General features: G+C 39.4%; 1 protein-coding gene across 1 annotated transcript in view; it reads left to right on the forward strand.

Annotated features, from left to right (window-relative positions):
- Positions 1–18,522, forward strand: part of SNX25 (sorting nexin 25) — a 77,305-nt gene that overhangs the window by 24,632 nt on the left and 34,151 nt on the right. The window contains exons 5-6 of the mRNA XM_009277365.2: positions 5,777–5,847; positions 16,429–16,619. Of these exons, the coding sequence (XP_009275640.1) occupies positions 5,777–5,847; positions 16,429–16,619 (262 nt within the window). The remainder of the gene's footprint in view (positions 1–5,776; positions 5,848–16,428; positions 16,620–18,522) is intronic.

Raw genomic sequence — 18,522 nt, forward strand, 5'->3', positions numbered from 1 at the left:
CAATTTTAGATTCTTTTTCTTTTGGTGAAGCAGAGACAGTAAGGATGATAAGCCACAACATTCATTAAATCTCTAATATAGTCAGCTTTTTAGTTAGGTGGCAGAAAATGTTAAAAAAATTCCTCCTAGTAGTATACTGGAGACGACTGTATTGTTGAAAGGCATACCAGACCCTTCTTTACAGCTTGCCTCTGTGGAGTTAGATGAAATAATATGTTGAATTCCCACTAGTGTCTGGTTATCTCCTCATTATCTTTATGAAGTATGACTGGCCATACTGTGAACTGTAGTGACCCTACGGACACTGGGTGTTCAGAACAGCTTGCTGTGATTCTGTGACATGGAAAGAGGGGTTTGAATTCCAGCACATTTTACCACTGGATCGGAGGTTTTCTTGGACTGTTGCAGGGAGGTGTTATCCCAATTGCATCCTTCTTAAACATGTCAATGAACTCTGAAGAATTCCTTAAAGCCCGAAAGAAAACACTGAGCTCCTACACAATATGAATTTGTTTGATGTTCCTGTTTTCTAATGCAAATAGCACCTGCTCACTTTCATTCTAATCCCCCCCCTCAGAAAAATCTCATCTCTTTTTCCTTCCATCTTTCATCATAACATAAGATACCACTTGCATCTCAAGCCTGCTTGCCCAAGTACAAGATGTTTGTGTTTGCCTTATCTTTATAGCTGAGCTGTTTCTCCTCTGATTTCTGATGCAAGAGAAAGGATAAGGAACAAGTGACTGGGAAGCAGGGAGCAGAGATACATCTAGGGAGATCCTACAACAGTAGTCCTTGAGTTGGTGTTGTCGAGCACACCAGAGCTTTCGAGGACTGTTGAAGCCACTTCCAGAGTGTTTGTCCTAATCTGTTTGCCGCCAACCAGAACTGGAATTTGTTCCTCTTCCCTGACTCCCTTCAACTGCTGCTGCAGGTCAGCTTTCTCTCTTTCTGAACGGCTGCAGCAACGTCTGAAAGACACAAGCGTATTGATCCCATTTGGTGCACTCTGTGTCATCTGTTGTGACTCAGACCTTCTATTAGACTTGGCTTGATCAGGCCAAGTGATGGTTTACTGAGATGGAGTATGTGGGCTGCATAAGTAACTTCTTAGTTTCTCTTGTTCTTCTCTTTGATTCTGAAACCACTTGCATTTCTGAGATGGGAAAATGCATTTAGGTGATGGTGAGATGATTTTGTTGCTTAGCTACTTATTGTTCATCTGCTGTAGAATGTGCTCTTTACTCTCTGGGCCAGTGTGCCTTTCCTGAGAGCAGAAATTAGTCTCTATTAGACTCTATCTAAAACCTAATTGACATCATATTTATTAGCATAATCACACTAATGGATCTGCTTGTTTCAAAAGAAACCCAACTCTTCTGTTGTTGTTGTTCAGGCACATTAATGCTCAATGTGCTCTCTTTTTAGCTGATAGGTCACTTTAAACTGTGTTCTTTAATATAGCAAATTTGCTTTGTGAAATAATGTGGGTTTGGCTGCACTTAGGTTTTTCCTTTCTAGCCTGTGGAGTCCAACTACCATCATCTTGAAATGCGTTCCTCTACACCCTACGTACTGTTGATCAGTCTGAGCTGATCAGTATTTGAATGGAAAATGTCTGAGAAAACGTATCTTCTTTTCAAAGAGAAATAGTATTTGATTTTTGGAGGCAGCGTTCTTCCTTCCTCTATTTGTATAGAGCCAGTCTCTGGGAAGGTGGTTAAAGAGCATTCCCCTGTGGGAGGAGGGATTCCTGTTCTGTTTGGTCTCCAGCACTATGGGAGCACCTAGAGAGAGATGGGCCAACCTATAGTCATCTCAAAGTTACGTACCAGTGAAAGTTTACAGGTTTATGTCAAGGAAACCAAACAGTGGTCCCTGTTTGGATGAAAAAAAAGGGTGGTATTTTAGATGAACAAACTTAAATGGTATTTCAGGTTGTAATTCACAACAGTGAACCACAGAAGAAATCTATAAAGAAGGAATTAAAGAGGAAGAAACAAATAAGCCATTGTGCAGTTATCACTGAGAAACACGGTTAGAGTCTTGGAGGGACGGGAGTGGGGAGAAGGCTTCCAGTTCTCTTCCTTACAACAAATAAATTATTGGCATGTTGTACTTAAACAGGTTTCCCAGTTAGATGCTATTTTGGGTAATAATACTCTGTTTATCAAAAATTGCTTTTCTTGGTTCTATTTGGAAATCATTTTTCAGTGCCTGTTCTAAGCCAGTGCATGGCATTCATGAACTGTAAGCCTCCTCCTATTACTCCTAATGTTGCCACGTAACATCTTGGTAAAGAACAGATACAAGTAGGAACAATTTTCTGTGTAGGCTTAGCTTTGAGGGAAATTTATCCCAAGGCACTACAGTTGCTGGGAAACTCGTTATTTTTTTGAAACATCCCTGCCATGCTTTATCTTTGCAGATTAATTACTGTCTATTTACTAAAATAAACATGAAATACCTGCTCAGTGAAAGAGGCCATGAGGCACTGATAAACAATTCCTCAGAGTCTTGACTGACCATAGTCAAGAACGCTCGGATTCCTTGATGTATGCATGTGACATTACAGGAGAGGAGGTCCCGTAAGGCATCCTTCCAGGCTGATTTCATTAAAAGAGTTTTGCTAGGCTTTCTTGTGATTAGAACCAGGCATTTGTTATGGGGTAAGTAGGGAAAAACCCCAGCTGGATCAGTGGAAACCTGTGGATGAAGGGTGTTGTTGCTCTTGGCCGGGAAATCAGAAAAGAGTGGGAGGCAGCGTGTGTTGGATCTCCTTGTAAGCAAGTGTACCAGCTCTCTGCCTTGCAAATAGCTCTCCCTGAAAGGCTAGTAATGGCACTAGGATTTGCTAAATCTTTTTTCTCTCCTTGCTTAGAAGCGTTACCTTAAGAAGAAATATTGTATTGATTTTCTGTACTGCTTTTATGGATTTTATTTTTAGAACTTATTTAAATAAAGAACTAGTTACTAATTTTGGAGATACTTCTGAATTCATGATTCATTAATTTCTATAGTGGACCTCTAACATTTGGTCACTATCTCTTAGCAGAACTTCTCTCTATTGCTTTGTGCAAACATCCCTTTCATTTTTATAAGGCAGGTTTGGGGAACTGATGTTTGTTTTCATAAAAAAGTCATTTACTGATTTCTGAGGAGCTATTTTGTTGTGTGTGTTGTCGTGTCCCGTCCCATGTGTCACCATCGCCCCCCCCCCCCCGCTTTCATACCTCTGCTTTCTGAAAATTTGGATTTGTTTTGGGGGGAAAAAAACCCAAACCAACAAAGCTTCCAGAGAAGGGACTGTTGTATGGTTATCTACGAACATCCTTTAAAGTCACTCTTTTATAATGTTGACCTTCGTTGTTGCTTGTCATGAAGGGAGGCAGAGTTTTATTCCTGTTTTATCAAGTTTCCACAAAATGTGGTGTCCCTATGTCTTTCAAGAAGAAAAAGTTACACGGTGAAATTTAACCTTCATTTCCCCTCAGATTTAAGTTAGCGTGGATAAATTGGAAGTCTGCTACAAATAAGGAAGAAAAGATTAATTCTTCCACGTCAGATGTGAAATAAATTTACTTGCTCTGTCAGAAGAAGACTAGAGATAAAAGACATGATGAGTTAAAAAATAGTGATAAGGAAATAAACTGGTGGATAGTTTTCATTCTGCTTTCAAGATCAGCATTATATTTATTCTGTTATTTATTAGTATAGCAGCAAAAGGTCACTACTCAATTCATGGTAAGAAAGACCATTATTGCTGGCTCTGTGTCATTTTTTTACTTAAGACATGAGGGAAAGGGATGAATATAACAGAGTAGGGAAGAGGTAAGAGTGGGAAGATAGAAGTAATGTGGAGGTGAGTCCATGATCGGTCCAGTTTGTCAAGTACAGTTCATTTCTTGAAAATAAAATTAATACATCCACATTTAAAACATCCTTAGATGTTTACTCACCAGCACCACAGGATATGTAGCAGCTAGAATATTTGGAACAGACTTTCAGGGAGAAAGGGTCATGGTCTGGTGGTGTAGCCAGGGTGGTGTTTCTGTGGTGGAGTGATGTACAGCACTCTCATGGAGTAGTTACAGTCAGAGTCCAGTGCTTAGGAGGAACAGACTAAATAGTATCTTTGAGGGTGTAACTCGGAGCATCTCCCTTACTTAAGGTAATATAATGAGGAACAGAAGAAAAGAGATGCTGTATTACAGTATTGATAATGAAAACATGTAAAACCATGAATGTGAACAAATGGGATTAAATTTGGAAGGAAAAAGTTGCAAGGTAAAAGTGGAAACTACCTTCCATGTCCAGTATTTACTTGATTGTCTGTATCTTATTTGATAAATTCATAATGTTCACAGTTACCTTACAACACCTGAGTGAGGTAAATGAGTGTTGTTCATAACCCGTTTACAGATGCCATAACCAAGGCACCAAAAGTCCAAGTGAGCTGCCCAGAATCATTTAGGAAGTCTGTGTCTGAGCAGGGAATTAACTGTGGGACTTCTACGCACCAAAATACCATCTTCACTTACGGGGCTGTTCTTCCTCTGAAGGATGGGGCAAGAACTGTGGTGGTGGATGGAAACAACCAAGATACAGTAATGGCTGAAGGAAATAGGGTTAGAAAAATTAAAGCTTTGCAAACAGCTTTCAACTTGGTTCTCAGGTTTCAACTTGGTAATTGAAGGAGTTGGGTAGAATAAAGATTACTGCAGGAAAAAAAATTAAATAAACCCTGAAAGTGTAGTGTAAGTGAGCATATGCTGCAGGTGTAAAAGTGTATGTCTATACAAAGAAGCAGAGACAAATCCTAAAAGAGTTATAGGAGACAAGAGGAATGGGGGGAATTGAATAATGTTGGTGAAAGAAGGGGAATATATTTTAAGGATCATAGACTCTTTCTTAAACAGAGAATAAGTAGTCATGGAAATAGCAGACTTTCCAGGAGGCTTCAGCCTTCATCTAGGAGTGAACTTGATAGATGAGGTTAGGGAGCTCCTACAGGAATGAGTTCAATTTCAAATACTTTCTTTATTACCAGTATTAATAGCTGCCAAAGTAAATGCACTCAGAGGAGTTTGAGAGTTTGTTATGACCAGGACTTTGATGTTTATGAAAGATTTAACTGGCAGTCATTTTCTTTGAGTGCATAGTGTCCGTTAGTTACAAGGTTGGTTTAACTTAAAATTCAGTTTACTAACTGCATTAGCTGTCTTCCGTTATGTGTAGTATAGTTTTAGGTGATAATCAGGTTTTAATTATTCTTGGAGTGGTTTACTTATTTTAGTGCAATACTTTTTTTTTTTCTCCTAACTTATATATGCTCCATATATGTATTGAATGCATTAGCTAGAAGAACCTTACAGACAGCTCTTTGCTTTTGAACTAAACTCCCATCCTAGTTTCCTACAGGTAACTTATATTTACTTTTAATGTTAAGAGCGTGACTTTACATTGTGTTCACTGAATTTTATTAACTGGCTGTGCAATGCCAGCAGTTGAGAGAAAGGGGCAGTATTATTGTTGGATGTTCTCCTTTTGTTTCAAGATAAACTTTTTTTCCTACTCTACTCCATATGCACCCTGCTCCTTAGGTTGCAGATATACTGAGAAATAATTCTGCTTCCAGGTGAGGAGAAGGTGGAAGTGTTTTGGTTTTTATTAATTCTTAAGTGTGCTGTATGAAGAACACATTGTAAAAAAAATTAATACCATGGTTTTTTTCTTCTCCCTTTTCACCCTTATCCCCTACTGTTTTTAAAACTAGGTATCAGATTGTAGTGGAAATAGTCCAGGCAACCACAATCAGCAATATTCCCCAAGTGAAGAGGCAGAAAGGTAAGATTCCATTTTGTTAAGTCACATCTGTTGTTTTCATTTTGAAAAGCTGTTTGAACTCCCGACATACATATGCAATCAGTGTGCGTGGGATTTTTAGACAGCTTTTAGGAGTGCTGTGCTTTTAGTATTTCAGTTCTGTTTCATTTGTCTGATTCTTCCAGAAGCTCCCATGGTGTGATTATCCCCCACCTCATCTGTTGTTCATTTTGAAAAGCTGTTTGAAGTCCCGACATACATATGCAATCAGTGTGCGTGGGATTTTTAGACAGCTTTTAGGAGTGCTGTGCTTTTAGTATTTCAGTTCTGTTTCATTTGTCTGATTCTTCCAGAAGCTCCCATGGTGTGATTATCCCCCACCTCATCTTTATCTAAGCTGATGGATCATGAGAAAGGTCATATCTATGATGCATTTATTTTCAGAACTTGCTGCAACTAGAATTTTTGGCATTACAAATTCATATGCTGAGCATCTTGCTTCCTTTTTCATACAATCCATTCTTCAAAGTCTCAGTCTGTTCTCCTTTCAAAACACAGAAGAAAATGATACAGCATAATTGTCAGTCAGACTTTATTTTGACTCTTCATTGTATTACATTTTTGTGTTGCAATACAGAGTGCTCTTAAATCCTTCTGCAGTGTTTTGGCAACGTCTACCTTTTAAAATGCACATGCATCTTACAAATGTACTTACATTTATTATATATACTGCTTTTTATGGTTCTCAAAATGTACCAAAACTGTGGTATGTCTTCAGGAGATTATACTGATGGCAAAATTACAGATGAATTTTTTGCTTGGTCAGATATACTTAAGGTATACCAAAGCATAATAAAAAGCAGTGGACAATATAAATTAATTTGTTTGTAAACAAACAGATCTAAAGGATCTTGCTTTTAGGTTCTCATGTAATCTCTATCGGTCGGGTTAAAAAAAATAATCCTTTTCTTGCTCCTTTTTATCACAAAGGAAAGCTTTTAAAAGTGATTCAAGTGTAATGAAAAATGCGGAAACAAAATAAACACGCCATGGGGGACGGGAATCTTTGGTCAGTCTGAAGAGTTTGGGGTCCATGCTCAAGTCTCTGAAAGTATAAGGTTGTCAACACTGATAGCCTTTTGTTTACATTCTAAAATAGAGCTAGATGTGCATTCCTATAAGATAAATTGCTTGTGTCAAACCAAGGTGAAAGGAAAAGTAGGCATTGGTTTTGCTTGAGTGTACATTACAGAAAGAGATATTAATATTTCTCAGATGAAAGTTAATGGATAATCTGTTTCATAAAGTAGTAAAATGAGAACAGGGAAGTTAACTCTCAGTACATTACGAAAAATCAATCTTGCTATGCTTATATTTCCATTTGTGCTGCCATTGGTCTTTGTTGTGACAAGAATTGATTTGGGGAATATTTTCATACGGTTTAGGTTCCTACAATTAATTACTGTCTCATTCTCCTCTGTCTCACTTGAGTTTATCTAGTTAACTATCCACTGTTCTAAACCCTGAACAGAAGATGCTTTTCTGAAGCTACAAGTGCTTGGTACTGCAGAATAAATATAAAAAGATTATTGCTATTTATTTTGCCAAAGTAGATCTGGTTCCACTTATTCTGTGGTGAAGTTGGTTCTGCATTTTTATGGGCTCTTGATTTTTACCCATATTAAAAAAAATCCAACAGAAATTCCACTAGCTGGTGCACTGAAGTTTAGTCCTATGGCAATCTTGTATGTTATTTAAGAGTTGATTACCACTGCTGGCTGTATTAGCCAGTGGGGCTATTGTGGCTAAACCTTTTATTTATTAAATAGCCAATGGTCATTCACATTGTGCCTGAAGAAGAAGGTGACATTTTTTAGCTTGACACATGTGGAACAGTATGCCCAACAGAGGCATACAATACAATCTTACTATAGTTCACACAAATTTAATGCAGATTTCTAATCTGTTTTGAGTTATTTTGCTAAGGTTTTAATCTACCAAAATATTCAGGCTCAGTCTATGTACAGTAAACTTTAAGAGGGCTATCAAAACTGTAGAGGGTTAAAATCTAGTTCTGAAGGCTTTTTTGTGTCTTGTTTTTCCTGAAGTAGGTGGAGACATTTTTCCTAATGTGGTAATTAATCTAACATGTTCCTGAAATTTAGGAAAAGTTTAAAGAAAAAAGCTGTGCTACTTTCCTTAAAACAAAACAAAGCCGACAAAAAACCCATCACAGCTCACTGCTGATACAAAGGTTGTTGAACTCTTGTAGAACAGACGACCGCATTACTTATTGTCACCTTTTGATGTTTCTCTTTCTGGATGCCACAGCATGCTGCTACCCCTGCAACAGCTGGATTTCATGGTGAATAACTAAATGTAAGCTTTATGCAAAATGGAAGTGTGTTTGTGCAATCTCATGCTATCTTTCTCTTTTTAATCTCTTCCCCCGATACCTGCTGCATACCTGTAATAATGTAAGCATGGGTGTTTGATGTATATGACAGTCTCCCCTTTCCTGCTAGTAAATGAGCTCTTGCCTTTTGTGTCATGGGCATCTCTTAGCTTTGATTCCAGCCTGGTGCGAGAGTGTCTTACTGGTAGCTATTTCCTTTTTCCTATGGCAAAGGTGGGTCCTGAAAATGTAACTCCCTCTTCAGTGCCTGGGCATTCAGCTAGAGCAGCTGAACTTCACCTAGCCAGCAGTCTGTCGAGCCTGATATCTGCTCTCAGACTGTAAGAGTAGAGCAAGTGTAGAATAATATGTACATGGATATAGTCTCATCCTCCATGAGTTTGAGGCACGGGAGCTTCCTGAGGCAGCGTTTTCAATAGAAAAAGGTACAGCAGCAAATGTGAGGAGCATTTAGTGCAGCAGGAGTGGGCAATACTCTGCAGCAGTGAGTGCTTAGCTACTATCTAAGCAAAGTAAGTGTTGTGCAAGTACATGACTAGCAATAAATATGCCTGAGCAGGATTGTGTACCTTTGCTATTGGTTGACGAGACATAATTAAGTCTCTAAACCTGACCAAAAATATTTAGTTTATAAAAAGATTAGGTGTCCATTATTAAAGGATGAGTAGCCTGAGGGCCAGGTTTCAGACTGATGACCTCTCATATGAGAGAAGTCACCAGTGGTATCTGGTGATACCAAAGTATACATTTAATGTTGGTGCCCAGGCGGGTTGGAAAGGAGGAAGGCTTGTCCCTCAGTGAGGATAGGGCTCTTTACACTTGATTTAACTAGTGTTGGTGCCACCTATTGGCAAAATACTTAGCTGTTAGGGCCCTCTAATAAAAGCAGAAAGTATTTTAAAGTACTTCTAAACGTCATTGTATTAAACCTCTGTAGTAAAAAAAAATGGCATGTTATAGGGTCTTTTTTCTTTTCAGATATCTATCACTTGACTCTTCTGGCATGTGAGCGTAGGAGAGCAAAAGAAAACGTACAAAAGCATCTGATTCATGTTAAGCAGTAAGTTTTGCAGAGAGAGTCAAATGTCCTGAAAGGTCAAGACACAAAGTAATTTGAGAGATTCACAGTATGATATCTGTTGTGGGTGGATGATATAACTTCTGTGGCCAGGAGAATTGCTAAAGCTGAACAAGAAACCTAATGTAGCATTAGTGTTTTCAGAAGTGTTGATGGTTTAATTTTGGAGCGGTGCAGGCCACTGTAAATAGAGGCTGTTACCTTCCATGCTGACACTACGCTACTTCCCTCGTTTACACTTGCACAAAACCCCTGAATCTGGTGTGTACATGTATCTGTGTTACTTCTCTGAACTGTGTCCTCGTATGTATCCTCTTCCAAAATGGTCAGGGTCACTCCAGCAGTGACTGTAGGAGTAGGCTTGGTTTTGGTTTTGGGGTTTTTTTTTAACTCATCTTTGGTTTTTCTTCCTGTTGGTATTTTTGGACTGTGCTTTTCTCTACAGTCACATGTGCTCTGGTTGGAAGAATTACATCTTTCTACATCTTTAACTGTAAAACTCTCTCCTCATCTTGCCTTTTGATAAGGATTCCTTGGAAGTACTGAACCAAATTTGAGCTAAATTTTAGGTATTTTAGGTTTGGGTTTTTTTTTTTTTTTTTTACAAAATCTATGTGTTAAAGACTTTGAAGGACTAGAAATGCTTATCTGAAAATGTTTACTGCTTTTTGATCTAGTAAAGCAGTTTGTAAGAGGACAAATACACAGATCAGGCATTGTAGCATGAGTGAGAGAGGACCTGAGTTTCTAGAAGCAAGAGTAGATCTTAATTTTACTAAAGAAAAGGCTTCAAAAAACAATTATGAAATAGCAACAAAAGTAAGTTGCTATAATAATTTGATATTTGCTGTAATGTGAATAAGAAACTGTTTAAGTACACTAGTTCTAATTTAACAGACAGATTTTTGTTTCTTCTCTTACTGATATTATATTACAAGATCCTACAAGAATTTTAGCAAGGATCCCTTTTTACTAGCTGCTGTTTAAAACAAAAATCCATGAAGGCATGTACCTTGTCTTAGGGCAGAACAGAGCAAATATCTCAACAGATTCCCCCACCCCCCCAACACTGTGAAGGGATTTGTTTGATTTTCCTTCTAATTTTCTGTGCCCTCCACCTTACATGTGACTTCACAGCATGACTGGAAACCACCCTTGGATGATGGGATGGGACTGTTTTTCAGACACCACATTGTAATCAACCCCGGGGCATCCCTGTTGAGAAAACTACTCCTTTTCAAGTGGGGATTGTGAGACAGATCGAATAAGCAGTCATTTCTGTATGGAGAGATCTGCTGTGTTGCAGTAGAAGATTTCTCCTGCTGAGTGTTCCCACTGTACAGCTAGATATTTGCTTTTGTAAGTGGAGCTGACAACTGGTACAGAAACAGAACTGTCTGTGGGCAGGCTTCTTAGGTACTGTGGTTCTGAAAGAGGCTTGAGTGTTCGGCTGTAAAAAGGGACTTTTCTTTTAGAAACTGGGGCTCCAAGCTAACTTGAGTGTGTGGGTTGTGATGTGTGGGTTTTGTCAAGATGGTAATTTAGAGTGAAGTAAAATGGATACTTCTGCATTCCAGCGCATTACAGATGCTATCTAACTTAATTATGACAAAACTGTATTATGATTCCTCCCCCCCCACCCCCATCCTCCACACAGGGATAAACACGCATCCGCAATTATTTTTGCATAGCTTTTTGGCAAGGCTTAAAGAGCTAACGTTGTGCTTGCACCTCGTGCTCAAGCAGTAAGTGTGGAGGGAATCCTTGTGGATGAAGGTGAAGTTTACAGTGACTCCGATAGTACTAGACTTGTTTTTTTTTTATTTGTGATTTTTCAAATCAATTTTTTAGAGGAAGTTCCTCTTTCTCCTCCTGAGATCCTTTGTGTGTGCTAGTGATGGTAATGCATCTTGTCCACGGTTGGTTTGGAGAGATGCCCATCAGTGAAAGAGGGAGGGGAGAGGCTGACTGGTCAGGTAGAAGTGACCAAAGGGGACGCAGGGACCTACAGACAGAGGCTATATGTGATGGATGTTATTTTCTTGTGTAGTACATACTTACTCCCATGCTCAAATTTACCTTGCTGCCACTTTGTTTTTTGTTTTGCTCAGCTGTGGCTGTGAAGTGGGAGGCTGTGTTGCACTACGTATTGCTAATGATCAGTGCCTAAATTCCCCATGATCTCCCTTTTAAGTCCGTTCCCCGAGATCTGTTGCCTGAAGTGTTTGGGATTTAGCATTTTTTTTATTCATTCTCTTGTCTGACCACGTTAGAGCTGGTTTTCCCTTTGCTTGTACTGTGAGCAGGAGAAGAACCACGTGTACTGTTCTTCTCAGTCTGGCCTGCTCTTGCAGAATTGAACAAATACTTTTCCAGGCCTACGTAGGCTTTGAAAATACGTAATTCAAAGTTTCTGAGAGTTCAGAGAGGCGTGTAAAGATTGGTAAATTATATATAGAAGGTTACGGTTACTGTTCATATGAAAATGTTAAATCAGTGTTTGCTATTTAAATACTTCAGCAGGGCATTAAGTAGGCACGGCATGTGCTTAACTCGGCTCTTGCAAAAAGTCTTGCAGAAATGCATACAATGTTGTGCACGTGTGTAGCTCCTTCAGAGACTAGTCATGAATCAATGCTGTTGTACGTGCTGCCAGGTGTCAGGTCTCTGTAGTTCTTGAAGCTGTAAAGGAACAAGAACTTGTACTCTTGGTTTTAATCATACTTTTGCTATATGTAACTGCAGTTAAAATGAGAAATCTTTGTTTTATGCTGCTACTATCAGAGAGGGGACAGTTCATGAAGTACTACAATACAATTTAGTTTGTGCTTTAAGCAGGCTTTACATATGTCTTCATTTACATTATTTTTGTTGTATCCTTTGCTGTGGTTTATGGTAATAAAGTTTGTGTGGCATTTGTTGGCATGACTATTGTTTGCAAGGCCCAGCATTCTGACTGAAAAATGGATGGTGTGAATATGTTCTGCAGTTTAATGTATTTAATGCATATAAACCTGACCAAGTAGCAAAACTACCAAAAAAAGAAAAGGAAAGAAAATTGAGGTCTGAGGAATCCATTCTTAGAAATGTTTTTGGTGGGTTCTAGGATCTGGTCCTGGCCTAGTGCAAATCAAGGTAGCTATGAGTGATTCAGAAGAAAATGTGGAAGCTTTGTCAGAAGTCACTGTACATGTGCAAAAAATGCATGGAGTAAAAAAGATTTACACAGATAGCTTAGCTTTGATTCCTTGGTAAGTTTGAGCTCGTTTGGACCATTTGCATTTTAATATTGTTCAGTGCAAATTGAATTATCCACAGCTGTGGATTGATAATCAGAGTTTGAAATTCTGCTTTTGGTACTAATGGCATTTGGATACCCTTGGGAGGGGTGCACAGTACCCCTTAGGAGTTTTGAAGTTCCTCCATGGCAGTGCATGTCTTGTCAAAAATTTCCCCTGATAAGGAGAATTATTTTGGAGAAAGTTACCACCCTTTGCTCCTTTGGGGATGGAGACCCTGCTCAGCAGTTGCTGCTAAACATGTATGCAACTCACGTGGGGAGGAAGTGCCAAAGCAGCATCTTTCTCGTCGTGTTGATGAGTGATTTTTGTTTGTTTTTTTTTAAATAATAATTAAAAAAAAAAAATCCCCAAACTGTAAAGTTGTTACTAGTAAAAAAAACCAAAACAAACCAAACATCCAAAGGGTGTATTTTCTTTCCTTGCACAGTGATGAAACAGTGTCTTAGTAGCATGTATCTATTCCTTTTCCGTTTATTGGAGCTTGCTGAAGGGTATGTGAGTAAATGCAAGCCTTTTCTTTTGTAACTTTCCAGTTTTATTTGGTTTATGCAGTGATACCTGAATGTAGTGAACATCATCTTTGCTGATATTCAGAAATGGCAAAAAAAGGCTCTTAATTATATCTCAGTACTTTAGTGGTGGTGTGATCAGGCAAGTGTAGATTAAAAAGAGAAGTTCTTTTTATGACTTTAGGGAAGTGATCGTGCCCCTGTACTCGGCACTGGTGAGGCCGCACCTCGAATACTGTGTTCAGTTTTGGGCCCCTCACTACAAGAAGGATGTTGAGGTGTTAGAGCGTGTCCAGAGAAGGGCAACGAAGCTGGTGAGGGGTCTGGAGAACAAGTCTTATGAGGAGCGGCTGAGGGAACTGGGGTTGTTTAGCCTGGAGAAAAGGAGGCTGAGGGGAGACCTCATGGCTCTCTACAACTCCCTGAAAGGAGGTTGTAGCGAGGTGGGTGTCGGTCTCTTCTCCCAAGTAACAAGTGATAGGACGAGAGGAAATGGCCTCAGGTTGTGCCAGGGGAGGTTTAGATTGGACGTGAGGAAAAATTTCTTTACTGAAAGAGTGGTTAAACATTGGAACAGGCTGCCCAGGGAAGTGGTTGAGTCACCGTCCCTGGAGGTATTTAAAAGACGTGTAGATGAGGCACTTACGGACATGGTTTAGTGGACATGGTGGTGTTGGGTTGACGGTTGGACTTGATTATCTTAGAGGTCTTTTCCAACCTTAATGATTCTATGATTCTATGATTATATCTTAAAATATCTTTTTGATAGGGCTTACTGTGGAAAAAAACCAGAGCAGTTTAGATCTGAAAATCTGAGAATTCTCAAAAAAAAATCTCAAAAGGAGATTAGGTTTAGAGTTAGGAGAAAAAACAATGATACTCCTAACCTTCATGGAATGCTCATGAAAACGTTCCTCCTGATTTCTGCTAGCTTATCTTTCATACTTTGGAAGAGGGAAGTCATGTTCAGTGTTTGTCCACGCTTCCACGCCATCTCTCCTGCACTGCAGTGTGTTAGCCACACTCCATGCTGGGCTGCTCTTCATCAGCCTCTTGTTTATTTTTGAAGGGACATCGCTGCCAGGCTTTCACGGTGACTGGTCCTGTTTATCCATGGAGCAGGAACAGGCTGGCAGTGTGATCTTCATCACTCTGCCCCGAACATTTCTTACATGGAGTGGCTCCTTATGGATATGAAGAGCTGAGTGAGGCAAATGTTTTTGAAGGAACTTTGCTGAAAAAGTAATTAATCGCCAGAAGCAGGTGGGATGTAGGGCTCATTGGTCTCTCCTGGAGGCCTGCTGCAATTACAGGATGATAAGACTTCAGGTAAAGTAGATATGCTTACTTTGAAAACCCTCCAAGAATGCCTTGTTTTCACTAAGAAGGGTACTTTTGTTTTAAGAAGGCTGAATGACCATTGTGCAGCACTGGTCATGGGCTTTCAAAGTGTAGGTTTTCAGGTATGTATTTTGAGCCCAAAGTATTTAAACTATTGAGACAATTGAGAACTTCTAAAAATCATCTTAGAGTCAAGTGTAGGAGGGGAAATGTTTGGTTTTAATCTTCACTTTAAACTACTGTCCATGTATTTGTATTAGCTGTAAATGTTTTAAATTGAGGGGGAGAGCTATTTTGTCCTTAAGGCCTTTTCCTGCCTTTTCTCTCATTAATACTGGTACCTCTGGTCAGGGAACTGAAACACTAAATTAAATGCTCTGTTGACTTCCCTGTGGAGATAACATGCCAGGAAAACAGATGGCTTATTTTTTTTTTCATGGTAAACTCATTTTATCATTTGCTTCAGTGAGTATCATCTCTGTAGTTCACTATTACATGGCAGCTCAGATGCAAATGATACTTATCCATTAAAACACTAACGGTCCTTGAATCAGTAAGGTTCTCTACCAACATACATAAATACATGCAGTGAATAAAGTGAGATTAAAAATATGGGAAAAGATATCGGGAGAATATTTGTACTCACATCACATCACGTGTAGAAGTTCAGGGAGCTCCATGTACCTTGAGTTGTCCTTCAGTATACAAGTGACAAAACTTATGGTCACATGCAGTAGTTACATGTGGCTTTGAGGGGGAAATAAAAGGATGAAAACAGTCCTAAAAGGAAAAGGTACCTTAATGTATTAGAAATGTGTTTAAAATACCTATTTTAAATCATTCCGAAGAGATTTCCTTTTTCTGTGTATGCATTCACAAACCTAGCTGTCTGGTTGTTTCTTTCCAGCACCTGTTTCGAAAATGGAACGCTGTTTTCATCTACATCGTTTTACTAGCATTTGATATTTCGAAAACATAGTAGAATAGATCTCTATTATTTATCCCTGAACAATCAATTAATCCAGAGCCGAGTACAAGCCAGATGCTTTGCTACCAAGCTCTAGTTGCAGCCTGGAAAAGTGGGAGTATTATCATTGAACAAGAGGAAAATAAAACCAGTGTATAAATGTAAATCAGTTGCATCCTGCAGATATAAAACAGGAATGATTTCAACGCAATAGGGGTTTTTAATCTGCTTTATCTGCTGCTTCTTTTTTTAGGCCCTGGTAATTAGCTGAAGAGGCTGGAATGTAGAATACACAAACATTACACCTTTTATTACCGAGTCTTACTCAACTGACTGTCACCTTCATGTTACCTCACTATTTAACAGTACTGTGCAGTCTTGACTTGGCATTATAAGATTTTTTTTTTTCTTAGTCGTCTCACCATTTTGAGTGAGCTTCGGTCAATGTTGTTGTCTGGAGAAGATACTGTATGATGTGCTGTTCATATCAGGCTCAAGAAATTCGGATTTGCAGATGAGATGCGTGGGAATGTGTAATGCCGGGCTGGAGAGGATTGAGTCTAGTCCCTCATGACTCTAGGCAGTCAATGTTATGTTTAGTAAGGTACATAAGCTATCAGCTCCATGTGTTATCGTAAGCCATGGCTGTAGGTAACTTCTAATGCCATCTGATAAATGTACCTCCTGTAGTACAAGTCTTGGGCCTGCGTCTTGCAGCAAGCTATAGGACGAGAGCTGGAGGGGTCAGATTTCACTGGACGTTTCAATAAGGATTTTTTTCTGAACTGTTTCATATAAACCCTTGAGGTATCGTTGGAGAATGTTTCAAAATCATGATTCTGTTTCAAATACAAACTTTCCAGTATCTGTGTTCACGTGCATAGTTGATTCCTGAATGACAAATGCTTTGATCGGGCAGGTCACAGAGGCAATGGTGCGATGATGTTTTCATGTTGTAAAAGACTGTCTCTGATTTGCTTTATTCTTAGATTCAAAAGGAAAAGAAACTGCGGCAATGAAAGCTGACCTACTGAGGGCTCGCAATGTGAAGAGGTATATTAATCAGCTGACAGTGGCAAAGAAGCAATGCGAGAAGAGAATAAGGCTCCTGGGAGGGCCTGCTTATGATCAGCAGGAAGATGGCATTTCTGATGAAGGCGATGGCCCTCAGAGTCAGAAGGTATAAGTCAAATAGCACATATGTTGTCTGAAGATCATTCTAAATGTGTTGGCGCTGGATCATATTAGCCTCACTGTCATTAATTCCTCCCTTCCCCCAGGAGACAAGTATAAATTAATTGCTGCATAGTTTATTTATCTTGGGAAAAGATAACTGAAGTACCTGAAGAGACATACTGATCACTCAGCTTGGAATATTGCTAAATGTGAAACTTCATAAAGGATTGAGGGGCTTGTAAGCATGTGTCATTTTTCAGACATACTGCATGTAGGGAGTTAATAAGGACACGGTAGCGGCCTTTTTGAAGGTAGCAACTTACTTTCAAATAAAAGATTGCCAACATATGTGTAATGTTTCTTTGGCCCTTGTTATATTTACTGTAGGAAATACCTGTGGGGTTTGCAAATACAGAGTTATTCAAAAGCAAACACTTACTTGTGGAAGGCAATTGACAAAATTAAGGGGCAGTCATTGCAGAAAAACTCTGGTAAAGCTGTTGACTGAATGCTGGTTTTCAAAATCGCTGTATTCTGGAATTGAAAAAATAACTGTTGTTTTAACCAGCCTCTACAAAAATAAAATCATGGCTACTTACCCTTGCTAAACTTTAATAAGTTTAGTGGCTTCCTTGTGTAATCTACTCTGTCCCCTTTGGGCAAAGCACAGTAATTGATATATACAAATTAGAAAGAAGATTTTATCTTTTTCATGTAGGCAGAAGAGAAGTTATCTCTTCATGCAGGGATCTTTAATTTTCATTATGTCCTTATAATAATTGTGACAGTGGCATGTAAGAAAAAGTTGCATGACGGAGAAATAGTTCTTACTATTTGTGTTTTGTCTTTCTTGAGTAAGGTCTGAAAGAGAGCAATTCCCTACCTCCCCACTCGTCCTTAAAGCCTGATTTCAGATGGTGTGTCATAGATTGTGCCAAGGCAGTCCTAATCTGTTTCCTGAAGTTGGGTGTAGCGAGACGTGCCAAGGAGAAAAGGGAAGAGGGAAGCATGTGGCAGCACCGCATGAGCCACTGATGCCACTTTTGGTGCCTGCTGAGGTGTTACGGACTTTCCAGACTAGATACATGGCGACGTAAGATTGTTCAGGAGCGGGGTCAAGTAGTGAAGCTGTGCTGGACAGGGGCAGGGATTGGTCAGAAATATAATAAAATATAATATTACTGTAATAAAATCAAAGGAATTCCTGTTGCTAACATTCCGTGTTTTATGATCTGATGGATTTTTGGTGGGAGCTGCTGACGCAAGGTTATATCTTGCAAATATACCCATGAGCAGCTCCATATTGAGTTAATGGAACTATTAATAGGAATAAAGACTCCTTGCACAGGCGTTTGTTGTAGTGATGGTGGAAACAATGGGATCCGGGGCTGCTCTGCTTCTAAGCTTTTGATGTGTTTCTATGAAGAAGCCCTAGAACGCCTCCACACCCATGTCAGCATAGAAAATAGGAAAACTGCTTCTCTATTCTGTTGTCCCCAATTCTCTGTTGCCAGGAAAGAGGCTGAGAGAGGCTGGATGAGGGACAGAGGCCACTCTGTTCTCTTCTGAGCACAGAAAAATGGCCAGGGCTTGGCTGAGGAAGGGGACTCGCTGCACTGTTGTAGCTGCAGTCTGGGTTCTTACTTCAAGGTAGCCAGTGCTATTTTGGATGCCGGCCCCTCCTACGTGGGCAGTGTTGACTGAGCACTCAGGCCTTTTTCTAAGCAAAAGGGAAAGGCATTGTTTGGGATTTAGTAGATAAGCTAATGTTGGTATGTCACTGCTGGTGGCCCATAACTTCTCTTTAGAGTCTGGCTGTGCCAGCTTTTCTGTTAAGCTAGCACTTAACCTGCAGAATAACTAGCTTGTTTAGAAGAAACTGGAAGTTTGCCTTCCTTTCTTCAACT

Source organism: Aptenodytes forsteri, unplaced genomic scaffold, assembly GCF_000699145.1.
Source record: "Aptenodytes forsteri isolate BGI_AS27 unplaced genomic scaffold, ASM69914v1 Scaffold65, whole genome shotgun sequence".
Classification (NCBI taxonomy): Eukaryota; Metazoa; Chordata; class Aves; order Sphenisciformes; family Spheniscidae; genus Aptenodytes; species Aptenodytes forsteri.